Genomic DNA, 19841 nt, shown 5'->3' with positions numbered 1-19841 from the left:
GGTTGCTTAAAAGCAAATCAGCTCCCTTTCTCTGCATACACTGGTAATGATTGTGGAATACTTATCCCTTGCCAAGCACCGTGCTTTACACGTATTGACTTGTTTAATTCTCACAACAATGTATAAGGTAGGTACTCTTTTTAATCTAATTTTACAGATGAAGCTGAGCCATAAAGAGGTTAAGTCACTTGCCCATGTCCCACAGCTAGTAACTGACAGAGCTTGCACTTGTATTCAGGCAGCTCCACTCCTGAGTCCTCACTCTTGACCCCCATGTTACATTGCTTCTTATTGTATCCTAGACTTTGCTGCTCTAAGTGGGGCCCTTGGACCAGCAGCAGTAGTGTCACCTGGGCACTTGTTAGGTTAAATCTGAGGCCTCACTCCAGACCTACGCAATCAGAATCAGCATTTTAACAAGGCCGCCAGGGGATTCTTATATACATTTAAGTTTACAAAGTACTGATCTAAGACCCTTACTAACAGAAAATAATCTATTTGAGAAGAAAAACAAAATTAATATTCTACCCCAATTAAATTGCCCCCTGATTTTCCCTGCAGGCTTTGGATATGTCAAAAAGATTTAAAATGTTTAAGTAAGTTACTCTGTTTATTCTTCCAATCACAAGTCTAGGCATGAAAGTATATGTACTCCTTACTTTTTCTTAGACTAATGGTTCTTAAGTTGTGGTGCCTGGACCAGCAGCATCTATCAGCGCCACCTGGGAATTATTACGTATGTAAATTCTTGGGGCCAAACCAATACCTGTTGGGGGTGGAGCCCAGCAATCTGTATTTAAAAAGCCCTCTAAGTGATTCAGTGCCTCTCAAGTTTGAGAACCGCTGCTTTAGTTCTTCTGAAATGATGCCCGATTTGAGTGATGTTGTGGGTTACACTTTGCTGTTGAGCCCTCCTTTAAAGGTATGGTTCCTTTGATTTGCAAACGAGGCAGTTTATGAATGTGTAGAAAAGTCTGATGTGAGCTTTAGTCTCATCGAAAACAAACCACAGTCCTAGAAGATAGGAGCATAGCTTCTTGCAAACAGATGAGGTGGCTGACTTAATCTTTGCCAAAGTGGCTAATTCTTTGGAAAGGGTTGGCTCTGGCGTTTGCCCCCTTGTCATCTTGGTTAACTCTCTCCATCCCTTTTGACATTTCATTATACGTAATTGCTACTTTTAGCACTCTGCTTGTGAAAGGCTTGCTTTTGCTCGGTTGTCTGATCTGATGTGTTTTTCCTCCACGCTGGTTGGGGCTGACCTTTCACAGGCTTCTGACTTTGCTGTCTCCACAGCAATCATTGCCTTGGCTGCCACGCAGCGTCTCTTAGTTGAGGCCTAATAAAGTTGAAACGCACGCTTTGCGTGCAGGATGGCGTCCTTCAACTCTTCTTTCTCTCCCTGCCTGGTAATGCCATTGTGTCTGATGTGGAGATGAATAGCTTTCTTGGCAATTACCCCGGAATGCATTTCCCCTGTGGTACTTTGGTGCAGCCTCTGTGTGTGGCGCTCCCATCGTATATTCAGCGTCAGCTGCTGTGTGCGCTCGTGTTCTTAAACTGCAAGCATAGGTTGGTCGTCTTTTTCAAAGTTAAAAAAGTAAAAGAAAAACGGAACAACTTATACCTGTCAGGAAGAATAAATGGTTTTATCATGGGACATTTCTAGAGAAATTGGAATGTTTCTTTACAGCCAGTACCAGTCTGTTTCACATGTGGCGTAAGTCCTGAAATGATTGTTGCTTTGCTGATTATTGGAGCAGCCTGATTGAACTGTGACTGTACCCCAGAGCTTGTAATTGTTTATGGGGGAGGGGATGTCTGCCTTATCTACTTCAAGTAAGCTACCCTTATAACACATGCTTAATTCTGGCGTTTATCTGGAAATACAATTATAGTATTGAACTTCCTTCCCTGATGAAATAAGGAACAATTTCCTAAGTCTCGATCTGACTGTATAGTTTCATTAGGGTCAATTAGGCTGCCATTAATTTAGCTTTAAAAATGGTCACAGCTTTTGGAATAAAAAATTACCTTTTTGGGACATCCCTGGTGCCGCAGTGGTTAGGAGTCCACCTGCCAGTGCAGGGGACATGGGTTTGATCCCTGGAGCGGGAAGATCCCACTTGCCGCGGGGCAACCAAGCCTGCTCGCCACAACTACTGAAGCCTGCGCACCTAGAGCCTGTGCTCTGCCACAAGAGAAGCCACCGCAGTGAGAAGCCTATGTGCAGCAACTAGACTAAGCCCGCACGCAGCAGCAAACACACGATGCAGCCAAAAATAAATAAAATTTTTTAAAAAGCTATAAAAAAATCTTTTATTTGTTTTTGCCTCTCATCTTCCTCTTTATCATTGAAAGGACAAGTATGTTACTGATGGAAAAAAGGCTCACCTGTAACAGGAGAGTAATTAGTGTGAAGACCATGACTAATTAAAATAAACATTCTCCTCTTTTAGAATCCAGGTTGCTCACTGGGGTTGTTATTCTTTCTTTTTAAGCCATAAAATTGTAATTTGATTATTTTTATATAAAGAACATTTGGAATCATGTCAAGTCCTCATCAGAAATAGCTCCTTTATTTCTTCTTGGTATTTTTCATTAATGCCCTAAAAAAAAAAAAGGACTATGACGCTAGGTGAGTGGTAAACCAGTGCATGAAATGAGAGGGGAAAAAACAGTGGTATTGAGTATAAACTCCAGTCTTTAGTTCTCAGTTTATCCTTTGCATACACATCTCTCCACTTCTACCCTGACACGGTTTTTTTCCTCTTTATTACTGTTTCCTGACTGGAAAACAATTGCATAAAAACATTGACCAGGGATGCTGAAAGAGCCAGCAAAGACAAAATCAAAAGGATAAAATTTACATCCTAAAACATATTTCTGGCTGCCTAGTTAAATGCAGCTTGTAACAGATCAATGTCTGTCTATCGTATTATTGATTTACAATGAAGATTTCAAATTTGTTAGATTTATTTGGCAATACTAGGCAGAAACAAGATACAAGGAACAATAAAGATTGAGGCTAGTTATGTTGATTATCTCCCAACTCCACATTTTAGATTGAGTTGTACTCCAGCCAAGGCCACTGTCAACCATGCTCAATGTCCGATACATGTTTGTATTTGAACAGACATAATACACTCATGCCATGTCTAAATGCATAAAGCCAAGTTGATGAGGACATCGTATGGTTAAGAAAGCACACACCGCCTACTGTTTTTAGTGACTGGGAGACATCTCAAGCAGCCAATATAGATAAATAGACCAATAGTTAGCCTAAGATGGTAACTGATTTATCTTAACGTAGTAATGTATCTGTGGTTACACCGTTGTAGCATCTGGGTTAAGGAACTTAAGCTGTACTGTCCCCACTTCTCGTGATTTACTACATACTTAAAGCAGGTGGTATTAGTTATACTAAAGAATGTAGATTTGAAATCCCCAGAAGTCTGTAGCTGAGGATAGTGTTAGGATGTATGGGGTAATTTTTAGAAATCTGGAGTTTGAGAATGGAGTGAATGGTATCAGTGAAGTCAGAGAAGGTGGAAAGTTTGTTGATGTTTCATTCATTTTGGCTGAGATCTGCTGAAGTCATGCCTGGGTTCTATAAAATATGGCGGCACAGCAATCTAAGGGGGTGGGTTTGTTGTCTCTGATCTGAGTGGTGAGGGGTAGAGATGCCTCGCATGTTTTTTAGGAGTTTATGGCTTTGAGCTAAATAAGGAGTGTCTGTTTTGCAGATGGAGCCAAATGAAAGGGAAAGAGAAATAAGATTAAAAAAATTTTTTTTTTAAGTTGTAAAGTTTTGCTAACTTCGTTACTGTCAGGAATTAGACCAGTCCTCCCTTTCCTTATTTCGACAAATTGTTATCCTTCTGGTCTCACCGTAAGCACTTCTTTCTCAGGGAAATCTTTCCTCACCGCTAGGACTTGATTAGATGTGCTCCCTACGGACCTTGTGGACCTGCCAGGTGAGCCTAGCAATTACCACCTCATATTGATATTGTTTGCTTAATTGTTCTCTCCTCCACTGAACCATTGCAAGCTCCTAGAAGATAGCAAAGAATACACGTATATTTCCTATCATATCTACAGTGCATGGCAGTTAGTATTTCCTAAACACTTTTTTGTGGAACAGATAACTTACCACATTCAAGCTTCACTTATGACTTCAGTGTTTTCCTTTTTTTTCTTTATGTATCAGTGCTTTGTAATGATTCAGCTGTGTCTTGATCTTTTACCACTCAAAACTTTGGAGAATTAGATCAAGACAACTAGACTGCTTAAGATTTCTAGAAATGTGTCAGTTATTATTAGGCAATATATCCTTGAAAAAGGAAAATCTACTTTCTATAAAGGTCATGCAGTCCAAATTTACAATTTGGAAAATGTAAATCTTAAATGAGTACCATATTGATCTGAATGTTTTTGGTCATTATGGTTACAATTGTGATAAATGAATTGAGAATGCCTTTGAAGGAGTTTTGGGAAATGTACTCTGTAGCTATCGGCATCTGGCTGGATATATTTTTATAAAATCACTTAATCTCTCTGTACTTTTTTTTTTCTTCCTATTGATATAATGGAATTATTATAACTTGTTTTATCTAAGTATCATTTCAAAAAATTAGAATTATATATGTGAAAGAAAACTATAAAACCCTATTCAAATGACTTAAAGATTCCAGAGCTTAACCTCTTTTCTATATTATGCAGTGGTTATGCCAGAATTAGCAATTTGTAAGGCATGCAGGACTCCTTCTGGGGCTTCAGAGACCAGACTCGGTCTGGCTTGAGCAAAAATGTAACTTGATTGATCACGTACTCAGAAAGGGGGAAAGGAGGTTGAAGAATGGGTAGGCATGGGACCCTGGGATTGAATTCCTCAGCATGGTGGTTCTCCAAGGAAGAGACGCTGCCAGGGCAGGCACAGCAACATGCCCACGCAGGCTGAGTTTAGAAGTAACCCTGCTACATCTATTCCCATCTGTCTTCACCTCCTCTTAGCAAATATACATCCTTCAGTGGTGTGAGCAAATGACAGGCTGTGCTTGGTCTGCCATTATTTGCCGAAGGAGTTGGCACAGCTATTCTGACCAAAGGCAAATCATTAGGTGGCTAGTTTGCACTCTATCACCTTTATGCCTTCACAGTTGGTGCTGTTGTGTGAAGACGATGTTTGGTGCAAGAAAAGTGGATATATTTAATATGTTTAAGCAGAGAATCCTCTTTTCTAGAAGTCCAGATTGTTTTTTTCTCCAGAAGAAACCAGTGACTCTGTAAAATATAGAAGATACTGCTTTTTTCATCTGTAAAAATAAGAACTGTCAGTTTCTATATTGCACCATAGCACAACCAACCTCTGCATTCAGTTCAATTAAAGCTCATTTTTCTAATTGTTGTTGAATGATCAGTTGTCATTGCAACACTGCATCTTCCAGACGAGTAAAATCACAAGAAGGAAAACGGCATTCTCTTTATATGCCAAAAGTAGACAATTTTGAAAATATAAAACAGCTGAGCTCACTTGGCTTTCTTGATGTCCTCTACTTCATCTGCCAGTGGAGGACATGGTTAGAGTACCCGCTTTCCTTAGGATTTTTTTTCCCAGAATTCTGCCAAATGTAGAGAATTATATATAACTTACTACAGAAGAGATGGGCCAAAAATGGACATTTCTATTTCAAAGCCTACTAGTGCCTAGAAAATAAATGTGAAGTCATATTGCAGCTGTTTCTCTTAACCAGCTGGGTCATATACTTAATGGGACCGAGACAGAAGCATTGGTTTTCATATTTATGTGAGGACTTGAAAGGGATCATAAATTATGATGGCTGAGTCTAGCCTTAAGGTAGCAATGAACTAAGGTGATGTAGAGGTGTACAATGAAAATGGAAACTTCTAAAGCACATCAACAGGGAGCTCTTCAGGGAAGATACAACAGGAGGTTAATAGACATCTAATCTTAATGCTTCATTTTTTTTCCCCTTGAGAAATGAGATTAATTAGGCATACATCAAATATATGGCTTCTGGCATAGAGACACGGTGTTTGCAGAAAGAGAAACAGTATGCTATAAGAACTGACTAGGAAAAAGGAAACCCCTCCTTTAGGAGACAGAATTTTAATAACATTTCCAAGCTGAAGTCACGTAATTCAACTTGCAAGGAAAAGTTATTAGTATGACTTTGTAAAGATGTCTACTTGAATTTCAGCAAATAGGTAAGCATATGTTTGCAGCATCTTGGTGCAGTGTTTTGGGATGCAGCTCATCCAACTGACAAGAGGACTTACAGATGTAATACCCATTTCCTTAATGAGATTCAAGACTTAAAATGTTATGAACAGATGTGCTATGACATTTACCAACCACGTGCTGATATTTTTTGAATTAGGCACACTGTTCAAAATATGCCAAACTGCAGGAAATTGTCACCATAATAGGGCTGCTAGCTAAAGCACCTCAGTAACTTGCCAGAGATTGAAGCTTATGATGGAGGTCCAAAATGTGCCATGTTTGGAGCCTCACTGATGTGATAGAGAGCCTCTACGTACTGAAGGACTCATTGAAAACGAGTATCATTGAGGTGGACTGGCCACCCAGCCTCTGTTTCCTTTCTAAAGGATCACAAACCATCTGTTGAAGAATATTCTAGAATTTTTCAAAGATTTGATTTCAACTAAATTATATGAGGCCTGTTTATAATAGAATTAAGGAATACCTAAATGTGCCAGGCAGGTATATATGTGAGTTATTCATTTAACAAACATTTATTGGTCGTTTTCTACATGCCAGTAACTGGAGACACGCTGCACTGGGGATAAAAAGATGAACAAGACCCACTTTTTGCCCTCAAAGAGCTCTATGCTGCTGTAAGCCAGCTTCTTATCTTTGTTATCATATTAAGACACTCTGAGTCATTATCTTAATTTTCCTCTTAACCTTTAAGCCTTCCTAAACCTGTATGCAATTCACCAAGTAATGTTCTGTTTTATTATTCTGAGGTAGTGAACCAACTTCATGACTGCTGTAAACTTCTGGGTTTTTTGTTTGGTTGGTTGGGTATTTTTTTTAACTCAGAATTCATTGCCGTTAGCCCACAGGTTAGTGTTTGTTTTCTATGTGTTTATAAGATGGAAACATCATTAAAGGACATCCTTGAGTGAAGAAGATTTGAGATGCTAGGTATCATGCTGAATATTTACGATGAGTAATTTCATTTGTGTCTGAGAAGAATTTCATGAGGCATACTTTATTATCTCGGTTTCCTAAAATAGACTGATGAAAGCTTAAATTACTTGCCCAAGGCCACACAGCTCCTGTGTGGTTACAGGGAAGATACACAGGCCAGATTACTGGCTTTCATGCTGTAGCATGCTGTCTCATGCCTTTATGTCTTTTGTATTCCTGAGCCTTTCAATTTGTGCATAAAGCATTGACTGAGACGCCATTTCCTTAACATTAACAAATGATATCACCTTTTTTCTAGACATTTGACTCTCTCGCATAGGCCTGTAATGAAGCCATCATCCTGTGTACAATGCCCCTTACAGGAGTACGTTACCTCAAAATAACTATCATTATGTATTCATTCATGTAGATCTATGACTCACTTCTCTCTGCATTGATCTCTTACCTAGTATAAAATCTTGTGGTTCAGTTACTCCTTTGAGGTGATCCAATTCAATTTTCCATCTGATATAGGAAGTCTTTCTCCACTATTTTATTAGGTGGTCTACTGGAGCATTTCCTGTGACGGGAAGTTTCTTAGGACAAGATTTAGCCATTGCTGCATTCCTTTTGTCTTTACATCAGTCTTAATCACCAATCCTGTCAGTTCTAATTACTGGCTTAGTTCTGTCCTTGACAAGTAGGAAGGAATTACCTCTTAATCCACCAGAAACATTATGAAGTGGATTGATTCAAATTTTGCTTGAGGTGGTATAATTAAGACTAATTTTAGCATAAGGTGGAATAATAAAGAAGTGAATATATAAATAAACAGGAAAAGTAAGGAAAGTTAGCTTTCAGCAGCAAGGAGGTACTTGAGAACAAGGTATGTATCTTATTTATCTTTGTATCACCAGTGCCTAATATAGTTCTGGGCACGTAGTAAGTTCTCAAATGTCTGAAGAATGTTTGTAATAGATGTCTCCCAACTTTTGATTTCAGGCTATCCCGTAATGCTACTATAAACAGCGTCACTGAATTGACTTAAAGTCTAACAAAGCCATCAAATCTTTTAGGACAGTTACTGAGTTTTCGCTTTCTCTCATCCAGAGTGAATATCCTCAGTTTCATCGTCTTTTTTGCAGATTGTTTCCCCTTGTAACCTAGTCACTTATTTACCCTAAAACATTTGTTGAATCCTATGAGGTATCACAGTACTCACAGTGGACCATGTATGGTACTGATATGATTCAGGTACACGAATAACTACGAAGCAAGTCAGAGTGATAAAAAACCACAAAGGAGGCAAAATCAGAAGGTTGTAGGAAAAAAAATAGAGAAATTCTAGCTGGGGTGAACTGGAAAGCCTTCATGGAGAGAGTGGCCTTTATACTGGGTCTTTTTTTTTTTTTTTTTAATTTTGCGGTATGTGGGCCTCTCACTGTTGTGGTCTCTCCCGTTGTGGAGCACAGGCTCCGGACGCGCAGGCTCAGCGGCCATGGCTCACGGGCCCAGCTGCTCTGCGGCATGTGGGATCTTCCCAGACCGGGGCATGAACCCGTGTCCACTGCATCGGCAGGTGGACTCTCAACCACTGTGCCACCAGGGAAGCCCCTGGGTCTTGAAGGGCTACTAGGATTGTCATGAGTAGAAGAAAATAATTGGAGCAAAGACCTGAAGGCAGAGAACGGAAGTGTGGATTTAGAAACCTGACAGTAGAATCATTTGATAAAATAAAAGGTCTGTGTAGAGGATTGTGAGAGATGAATTTTGAAAGGTACTTTAAACTGAATATGGATTAAATGCAAGGATGGAGAGGTTTTGCTTTATTTATTGGCAGTAGGGAGCCACTGAATATTTTGTGGGTAGAGTAACAGGATTAGAATAGTACTTTAGGAAGATCAATCTTGTAGGACTGATTGGAGTAGTTTATCACTTTATTAACTGTGTTTCTCTGTCAGTAGCTCAAAGTGATCCTGTAATCTTTTCTGTTCTTCACTAGACAACTCAGAGCACTTTGGTCTTCACGACTATTATCTGGGGGACTTTTGGCTCCTTCTTTCACTCTTGGTCCCTAATTTGTATCTGAGTTAGAAAGCCACTTACTTCCTAGAGGCTCATTCCCCTTTTCTTCCCTGCTCTTTTTCCTGATATACTTGACATTTTCCTTCATGTCAGGGTTGTTTCAGATGACCTTCAGAGGTTGATTGCTTTGCTTCTTTATCTCTATTCATTTTTATACCCCTCCCTCCAACCACCAGCCCCCACTACCAGATTTACATAGAACTAGGTGTCTACAGGTTTCTAAATAATTGCACTTTGGTTTAATAGGTGTTTACAACAGCACACTTTATTGTCTTAAAAAGGAGTGCCAGGAGAAAGACTGTGACACCTGGGAAGTCCCTGCTTCCGCGGCCAGGTTTTGCATCCCCAGTCCCTGTTACTAATTAGCACTTAGTTTTTGGTGTTTATGGGCTTTGGCCAACAAGAAGGGAGATGTGGTTAGAGTTCTGCATGAGTGGAGTTTGCTCTGGTACACTTGGTCCTCACATATATTTGTCTCTGCTGCCCTTGGTGGCTGCTGTCAGCTGGCCTCAGGATGGCTCACATGACTTTAACTTTTAAAGATGACTTTTTGACACCACTGGGATTCCCCCTGCATTAAAACTGGAGCCTGTAGAATGAAGCACAATGCTTCTTGAGCTTTGTCACTGAAGGCCACTAAACACAGAAGGTAGCTCCTGGTAACTGGAGGTTAGGGAGAGGGGTGTGCTAGGCATACCATGGTGCTGAGAGCCAGGAGAGGGAGAGGTGGGGTAGAAGATGGTCACGAGGAACCTGCCTCAGGTACAAAACACTTTTGAAGGCTCCCATTGCTTTTAAACCTTAGGTAAAACTTGCAGCCCAAGCTTCTGTTTTAATTTCAAGAAATCTTCACCACCTCCATTATGAAAGTCAAATTCCTATTCCTTATGCTCCTGTGATATTCAGTGATGATGAGAAGGGTGGTGAAGTGGGTCAGAGAAAGAGGGTGAGGAAAGCAGATAGCCCAATTTCAGAAGCATGCAAGAGTAAAAAGAACCAGCCTTTGGAGTCAGAATGAAACTGAATCTTAGAATTATTATATGTGTGACCTGGGCAGCAACTTAGCTTCTCTGAGACTGAGTTTCCATATTTATAGGAAGGGGACAAGAATATGTCGTAGGATTATTACAGGATAAATAGATATAACAGACAAAGTTCTTATGTTGTATAGTAAATGTTGAATAATGGTACCAAAATAATGCTCGTTATTATTTGTGTACCTGTACAAAAATAAATTACCACCTATTTGGCCCTTTCAGTATTTTTAACATTTGACAGTGAATTTAAATTTTAAAATCATCATGTTAATGTTTTAATATCTTCAGAAAGCTAGCACTTGGTCTTACGGGTTACGTTGTTCAAGGTATGAAGTTGAGCAGAATTTAGAGAAACTATCCCTCCTTTTGGCTTCCTTAAAGGGCAGCCCACTGTACCAACTCCTTTCAAATACATGCACATCATGACAATACAGATAAGTGATTTTTCTACTGTTAAGCTTATAATAATGATTATTCTTATCTGCAATGTCCAACTCTATTTTATCTTTATTTTTGGCTGCGTTGGGTCTCCGTTGCTTCACACGGGCTTTCTCTAGTTGCGGCGAGCAAGGGCTACTCTTCGTTGCGGTGCGCGGGTTTCTCATTGCGGTGGCTTCTCTTGTTGTGGAGCGTGGGCTCTAGGCACACGGGCTCAGTAGTTGTGGTACACGAGCTTAGTTGCTCTGCGGCCTGTGGGATCTTCCCGGACCAGGGATCAAACCCGTGTCCCCTGCATTGGCAGGCAGATTCTTAACCACTGCTCCACCAGCGAAGTCCTGCAATGTCCACCTTGACAATCTACCATTTTCATAGAATATATATCATTAAAGAGAGAACTTTTCTAGGCAAGAAAGTTTAAAATATAACCCCCATACTAACAGTGACGCAGTCTGCACAGTGGAGATATCGATGCTCTCCGGATGCTCTGTAAACAGCAAATGGCCTTTTCTAATTATGAAGCATTTGTCTCAATATTCCAGCAGTTGGAATTTGGCTTTAGGCAAACGTGCCTTAATAATGTTAGGAAGCAATTGTGGGCTTCATGGACCCCCTAAAGGTCTTTTGTAAGCCAATTCTGTAGCGCTAAGTATCTGAGTTATCACAGATGATTCAAGCTTCAAGAAAATGGGGGGTGAGGTGGGGTGTAAAAAGTTTCTGGAATTCCTGGAGCATATAGTAAAGTACCTTACGGTATGAGCTGGAGCTCTTTTAATGTTGAAGGTGAAGTAGGAGAACAAGCTAATGACACCTGTCTTGTTCTTCCACCCACATCAAGCCCTCCAAAGCTTCTAGCTCATTCACACACAGTTTAGATCAGCAGAAGCTGTGAGAGGAGACCTACCTACTATCTGAGAATGTTCCCTGGAAAACAGGGGCCGACTTGGGGAAGAATAGGTCACTCTGGAATCCTTGTCAGAAAACTCAGTGTTTTGCTGCTAGGGAAAGACACTTGGAAAAGCTCAAATTGAAAGCTCATCCTTTTCTAATGGAGATTATGAAGGTCTAGAGTAATTTTTCCAATGAAGTACAAGAATAGAGATTTTATTTGGACAGAATGTTTGACATACACACAAAATGCAATTTAGAAAATACCTGATGAGCTCTATTTTGTGCCATCCCAGGCACAAGAGAAGCGTGCAAAGAAATTATATGAATATTGATAGGCGGGGCTCAGTGTTAACCCTTTATTTGCTGAGCTGAGGAAATCCTTGGGAGTCCTGGGCAGAGGGCTGGGAATAGTCAGGGAACTTAGGGAAGTGGCTGTTTGTTAATAAGTAAACCATACTTACTTAGTAATTTGTATGTCCCTATGGATGCAGACCAGCTAAAGTATTACCTCTTCCCTTACCACTCTTCCTGTCTCCTTCTCTGAGGTAATCCTTTCTCCAGGATACTTAGAGCAGGGGCTCTTAACCTTAAGGGTGCCGTGGACCTATTTGTCACTCTGAAGCATATGGACTCATCTAAGAATGTTTATAAAAGCATAAAATAAAATACACAGGATTACAAAGAACCATTTATATTGAGATACAATGATAAAACATTTAATAATTGTGATAAAATAACACATTAAACCTGAGATCTAGAGCTCTAACTACCATAAGTTCAAAATAATGATGAATGTAAATTATATTTAAGATATCTGCAGCAAATGTAGGATGATATAAAAATAGCCATGGTTTCTATCGCTGACAAACCACTTACTGTGGTTTGTTGCCTATACGTATAGAAGAAATGCTAAATTTCAGTAACAGAGTAGTAAAAATAAAGATGTCGTTGTCCCACCTCACATTCACAAATCCTTTGTGTTTCATCCACAGACTGCTTGGGGCTCCATGGACCCCAGGTGTCTCCATTCAAATTCCTATAACAAATACCATAGACTGGTTGGCTTAAACAACAAACATTTATTTCTCAGAGTTTTGGAGGCTTGAGGTCCAGTATCAGGGTGCCAGTATGGTGGAGTTCTTGGTGAGGGCCCTCTTCCTGATTATGTCCTCAAGTGGCCTTTTCTAGGTGTGTGCATGGTGGGAAGGAGGAGGGAGAATAAGAAGTGTGTATTGGTCTTCATCTATTTTCTGGCACAGAGATCCTAAAATCCTTGGAATTTCCTAAGTGAGGAAAGCAACTGACCATAGGTCAGATTTGGCAAGGACGATAGTTTGTCGGCCTCTGTACTGGATTGCAAGTTTCTTGAGGGCAAGAATCATCACCTTGTTTTCTGTCCCTTATATATAGCAACAGTGTTAACTAGATTGGAGTGAAATAAATATGGGCAGAATGCTTACTTGAGTCTATAAGTGCTGTATACCTACACATGCTTTCTCGGTATTCTTCCAAAATTCAAATTGGGCAGCAGATGAATTCCCCAGTAGGAGAATTTAAGCCAAACCCAGATTTGTGCTTTCATAGTCTAGCACAATTTTATGGCTCATTCTTCTATAATCTTGGTGTCCCCTAAATGAAGGTCAACTTTTGCCTACAGTGAAGGTATTCTTAATGTACTCATACACTTAGAGATCCCAGAGTAATGGTAACTTGTATCTTTTCCACAGAGTCCAATCTGGCCTAACCTGAAAAAATGATAAATGTTTCCAATAGCGAATTTTAGATACATACTTGAACAGAAAGGAAAATCCCTTCCCAACCCTTTTTCTGCTTTACACTCTTCAGACTTACGTGTTCAACAACAGTAATCATTGTGAAAATCACAGGAATTTTATTTGTGAAGTGCTTATGCCCTACAGAGATTAATATACCACTTAATATCAAAGGTAAATGGATTTTTTGAATGTTCTCTAAGTTATGGAAGCAACAGACATATACTCTAGCAGGCTGTTTAAGAAGCAAGATGTTAATCACAACTCCAATATAACCATACTTGTGACAACATTACAAGGTGATTATTAGTCATGCTTGCCTACCTGTAAAATGCTGACTTGACTACTATGCATATTGGCAGCATACAGAAAAGGCGTTGGCACCTTGCCCAAGGTCATGGACAAACTTGAAGTTTCATTAAGCCATATTGATTATCATGCAAAATATCGAACACAGTTTTACTCAGACATTCCATTTACATGGGCTATTGAAATCAGAAGATAAAACAAAAATACTGAATTCTGTGAACTTAATTTCAGAGATCGTTTTTCTACACATGAATTATGATATCTAATAAATTCCGTTTAGACATTTTAATGTAACCCTAGAGTCTGACTAGGCATATATATTTTCTGCAGGTGAACTTCATGTACACAAATTACATTAATTAACAATTATACCCGGTGTTTATCAAATAAAAAGCAAGTTTCTTGAGTTGGGGGAAGTTAGAGGAAACAAGACAGGGACTTTTCTCAGAGGGGATGTAGTACAAACTTATTTGAGGTAATGTAATATAGACATAGAGATAATTGACCGTGTTGGTAACATGTGCAAAATGCCAGTAAATGACACAGAAAAAGCTATAGTTGTAAGACAAAAAGGTTGTTTATCAGGAGAGACAAGGGATGGAGCCTGACCTTGAAGTGTGAGCTCAGACTAATAGTGCTGCAGGTAACACACACACACACACACACACACACACACACACACACACACACACACACACACACACACACACACACACACACACACACACACGCACACACACACCTGCCAAGCCTCTGCTGTTACTCCCATTGCTGCCTTATTCACTAAGACCCTCCTCACTTCACTCCTGAATTACTGTGGCCTCTGCCTGGCACTCCTTACTCCTTGTCTGAACCTGTGCGCACAGTGTATCGGAACAGTTTTCCTCACACTGAGCTTTTATCATATTAACTACTGTGCCCTATGGTTTGTATAAAAAGTGTTACTCTAATGGCGCCAGTGTTGGTCTGTGTTCTGCTTGACTCTGGTGTTTCTGAATCCAGTGTGTCCCTCCTAGATTAGTCTTTCTCAGCTATCACTATGATATCTTTCGATTTACGAGATTGTAATAGAAGCTTTTATATACTGTTACCAGGAGTATGCACTGTGATGTCTTTCTGCGGGGCAAAGCCTTAAAATGTATGTATGCTTTATTTCACCTTGACATTATGCTTTTAATCATGCCTTTGTGCATTTTAAAAATATGTATAATACAACTATTGTTGCTATTTTTAAAATAAAATTTGTTGGCATGTCCTAATTGGTCCTTTGGAAGGAGGAGTGTCTATACTGGAAACACCTGGGAACCATTAAAAATGATGAATGTAGAAAATACTTTTTTTTCTAGTAAGCATTTAATTTTTTTGATATCCCCATGGTATATCCTTTAAAATTGTGGTTCTTTGTTTTGTTTTGTCTTTTTAAGATCTCTAGTAGCTTTCTGTTGTTCATCAAATTAATCCTTGCTTCCTATGCCTGGCTTCCAGGGCCCCGCATCAACCTACTCTCAAATTGTGTAGCAACCTTACAGAAATCTCAACCATTGCAGTCTGTTTTATCCCTGACTGGACTCCCACAGCCCAAACTCACTTCCAGCTGTGCTCTTGTTTATGTACTTTCCCCACTTGACTACCCTTTGTGTCTCTCTCCTCGTTCAACTCCTATCACTTTTTTAAAATAAATTTATTTATTTTATTTATTTATTTTTGGCCGCATTGGGTCTTTGTTGCGGCTTTCTCTAGTTGCGGCCAGCGGGGGCTACTCTTCGTTGCGGTGCGCAGGCTTCTCATTGTGGTGGCTTCTCATTGTTGTGGCTTCTCTTGTTGCGGAGCACGGGCTCTAGGCGCACAGGCTTCAGTAGTTGTGGCATGTGGGCCCAGTAGTTGTGGCTCGCAGGCTCAGTAGTTGTGGCACACAGGCTTAATTTCTATGCGGCATGTGGGATCTTCCTGAACCAGGGATTGAACCTGTGTCCCCTGCGTTGGCAGGTGGATTCTTAACCACTGCACCACCAGGGAAGTCCCGTATCATTTTTTAAGGGTCTACTTCTTATGAATCTTGTCCTGATTTTCTCAGTCCTTTGTGGCTATATCATCCAGTTCTATGGTTCGTCTCAAGTAAACAGGTGTTCTGGAAAGGAGCCTGGATTTAACAGAGGAACTAGAATGTGACTGGAGAATACCTGTGAGATGAGCGTTGTTTTCTGCTGAAGGTTGATTTTTGAAGGCTATTTGGAATGGAGCCATGCACACACCGGTCCTTGCTGCTTTGTTCTTTTTCTACTTAACTGACCATCTTTGTTCTCCAGTAAAGAGCTGGCCAAGGGAGAAGTCATGTTTTCTTTTTTAGCTTCAAACAATTTTGCAAGGAAAAATTAGGTAAAGTTCAAAGATAAAGGTTTGCTCTAGAGTGCAATATTCCTTTTATCATCTTTTTCATCTGTTCCTCTGTGGATTACTTCTAGCATCCTCCTGCAAGGCACATACATGGCCTGATTACTCGAGCATTTTCTCCTCTCCCTTATGCCCAAATCTTGATCTATTGCATTCACTGGGCTTAGTCTGAGAACTGTGAAGAAGAGAGAACTGCATTCGTCCATTTTTGTGTTTGGATCACTAGACTATACCTCAGCCCCATTCACTGGTCCTGCTCAAACCCCTGCACAGCCCTTCTCTACCCCACACTCCATGGGTACTATGTATGAATTGTCTTTTTTTAGTTCATGTGCTAACTTAAAATATTTCTATTATGAAAATTTGCAAACATACAAATAGCATAGTAAAACATGCTTCTTGAATACCCACCACACAGATTCAATTACCAACATTTTTAGTGTACTCTTTTAAAACCCAAGTTTATCTTAATATTTTGTTCTCTTATGCTATAACATCTGTCTTTCTAAAACTTATCTTTTAGTCATGTGCTTAATAGATCGAATAGTGATCTCTTCTGTGGTATTCAGTTTCAATACTTAATTATTCATTGTCAAAGACAGTGGTATGTGAGAGAAATTAAAATTCAACAAACATAGCTAATATATTGATAACTTCATATGGTAACTTTGGGCACAGGTTACAATTTAGTTGTAATTATTATTTCTATTCTATTAAGTTAACCCCTAAACCTGAAAACTAAATTTTCACCTATATTTTTAAAAATTAAAATATGATCGATCATGTGAGTCATTAACCCCATTCTGGTTACTTACCAGGGAGTGTTATTTCTTGTGAACCTCTCTTATTTTTCATCCGATTTCCTTTGTATATAGTCTTGAAATACTAAATATTTTCAATGTGTTCTTAGACCATCTCATCCCTTAAGGACATAAGAGCAACAGGAATCTTCCTTATAGACATTAATACTAGTATTGAAAATTATGAACTACATTTTGTCTGTAAGAATACTTGCCTTCTTAACTAAATAGGATAGCATTATGATATTAGCTTTAAACCAAGGTTAATCATTTTTATTCCACTGAATAACTCATTGCTTTTGCACATTATAATTCACTGTTGAAATTCTTTAATTTTTTTTCCTATTTTTTTTTCTTTTTCTGCAGCTCTTGTAAATGTGAAACTCTGGGCCATTGATCGACAATGTTTTCAAACAATAATGATGAGGACAGGACTCATCAAGCATACCGAGTATATGGAATTTTTAAGAAGGTAGGATGCTTTCTTTTCTTCTGAGTGTTTTATTGTCTTTTCAACCTTCCTCTGAAAGGCAGCCCGGGGAACACTTTTTGCCTTTATCTCAGTCTTATTAGCCTACAAATTTGTGGAAGTACAAGGCTTTGCACTGGCTTCTTTCTATTTCTGCTGCCAAATTTCATGATAGGTGGTTAAGTCAGAAATTCAGAGTTTCATCCAACATCCTCTCATAGAGGAGAGAAGCAAGTGAGCATTTGCAGGAACAATGACAACAAAAAGGATATTGAGCCCATCTCTAACTGTTGATCAATTAATATATTTACCTCTTCTAAAGCAACCCACAGTATAAGACTGAATCATCTCTGTGTGAGGTTCTATATTAAAGATCAGATGACTAAGATGAAAAGTTCCAAGAAGAAGTTTATTATCCTTTAATCCTGAATTTAATTTCCCAAATTAAATTCATTTTATGTTGCAGTTCTGAGGTATCAAAAGCTCTTCTTTTCCTGATATTATATATTATCATAATAACTCAGTATACCATAGGAATTGGAATAAAACACCAGCTTTCGTTTCTTAGGAATATACTGATAGTCACTGAAATTCATTTGTCTCTATGCTTATTTTATTTTAAAGAGTATATATTATCATTAAAAAGAATATTGACAACTTTGACTTTTTTTGAAAAAGTTATTTTGTATAATTTTTCTTTTGAAACAGAACCATCATTAAATAGTGATGTACAGAGTATGTGAGCTAAATGGGAGTGCAACACCAATTAAGATTTCATTTTTGAGAGCTAGAATGTTAAACTTGCCTTTTTATTTTATATTTTTGGTGAAGAAATTGTTTAAACAGAGTCAAAAAATCATATTTTGTGTCAGTGATAGAAAAATCTTAATGGATATCTATTGAATTTTCTTAAAGGCAATTTTACTGTTCCGTACTTGGGTATTTCTTTTGGTTAACTTATTGTTTCTGATTACATTTTGGATTTCCACATAATTTTTTCTTTATTCCTGGTAAAATGACAATAAAATTCAAATATGACATCAGGTGAGACCTATTAAAAAAAATATTACTCTTGGCAAGGTGTTGGTTTTTTTACTAAAGGTGATTGAATGAAACAGAAGTGGAAATGTGAATTTCTTCTGCTTGAAGATTAGTATAGTTTGTGAGGAAATTAAAGTATTCAGGTGCCATCTGTGTAATATATGTATATATATGTTAATATGTGTGCTGATACATAGATGTGTGTATGTGAATGGAGACAGAAAGGGATAAGAGTGAATGTTCATTTTTAAGCCTTTATTAAAGTACAAGTTATTGATTTCTTGTGATGCAGCCCTGACAGAGAAAGATCCCAGTTGGTAATCAGTGAAATGCTTGTCTGCGGGACAGAGTTAACTATTTGTCTCACATACCTAAGAGCTGGGTATTTATGATGCTGGTTTCAGTTTTCATAAGTTAGTTTTCATAAGGAAATGGAATGAGTGCCAATGCTGTCTTTCATGGCTCCAACAAAAACTCTTTTTTAGAGGCACAATTTCAGGAAATTGTAGATGTCTGTGTGTGTGTGTGTGTGTGTTTGTGTGTAATTGATCCTGGATATACTTTTATTTTTGTCATCTATTTTGACAATTCAAACCTTAAACAATAAAAGTTGGTTCTCTTAGATTGCGTAAACATTTCTTGTTGGTCAGCTTAGAGCAAGTGGAGTTTAACTGATTTACTAAAAGAGACAGGCACTGACTTTGATGTCACTCTTCATCTTGCCACTCTGTAAAACATTAAGTCCACATCATTTTTGTATGTAGTAGTGGGCTGGGAGTCCAGAAAGGTGACAAATGACCACTGTTTCCTGGGGCCAGCTTTAATCTTCCTAAATTATTACTGTGACCAACTGGTTCTCTTTCTACAATGCTCATAGTTCCTGTTGAATTAGTTACAGCATCATTAGCTGGGTATTCAAGGTCCTCCCACAGCCAATGGCAGCCTGCTTTTGCAGCCAGGTTTCTTCTTGCCCCAGGCAACCCAAATGATTCCATGTGCCCAAGCAGACCTTGTGCTTTTATATAGCACACTGCCTCTGTTGCCTTTTCCCCCATTGTCAATGTTTAAGTCTCTCTCTTCTTTTTATATTCAACTAAAAGCTGCCCTTTCCACAGATACTGATGGTTCTGCTGGGAAGCAATCTCTTCTCCGGAGCTTCATTTCTACCATGTGTGTTATTTTCTACTTTATTATAATCTCACTGCTAAACTTATCTCTACTTTTAAACTACACACGTTTCGCGACTAGAGCTATTTCTTAAGCATCTTGGTATTCTTCTCTGGCACACAGCTTACCACTTTGTAGACAGGCAATTTACAGGACAGTAAGTGTGGGATGAGTACGTAATTTGAAGGGCCCACTGGAAAATAAAATTCAGGACTCCTTTCGCAAAAATTGTGAAAAATTTCAAGACACTGGTGGCATAGTATG

The 19841-nt window shown here is 38.9% G+C and overlaps 1 protein-coding gene across 2 annotated transcripts in view; it reads left to right on the top strand.

Annotated features, from left to right (window-relative positions):
• The window catches only part of PRKG1 (protein kinase cGMP-dependent 1), a 1173156-nt gene that overhangs the window by 725217 nt on the left and 428098 nt on the right, over nt 1-19841 (top strand). For both annotated transcript variants that reach the window (XM_022569451.2, XM_022569450.3), the window contains exon 4: nt 17267-17372. In XM_022569451.2, the coding sequence (XP_022425159.1) occupies nt 17267-17372 (106 nt within the window). The remainder of the gene's footprint in view (nt 1-17266; nt 17373-19841) is intronic.

Source organism: Delphinapterus leucas, chromosome 16 (assembly GCF_059928025.1).
Source record: "Delphinapterus leucas isolate spDelLeu-1000000601 "Yukka" chromosome 16, BTC_Dleu_Yukka2, whole genome shotgun sequence".
NCBI classification, from domain to species: domain Eukaryota; kingdom Metazoa; phylum Chordata; class Mammalia; order Artiodactyla; family Monodontidae; genus Delphinapterus; species Delphinapterus leucas.
This window is presented reverse-complemented; position numbering and strand designations above follow the sequence as displayed.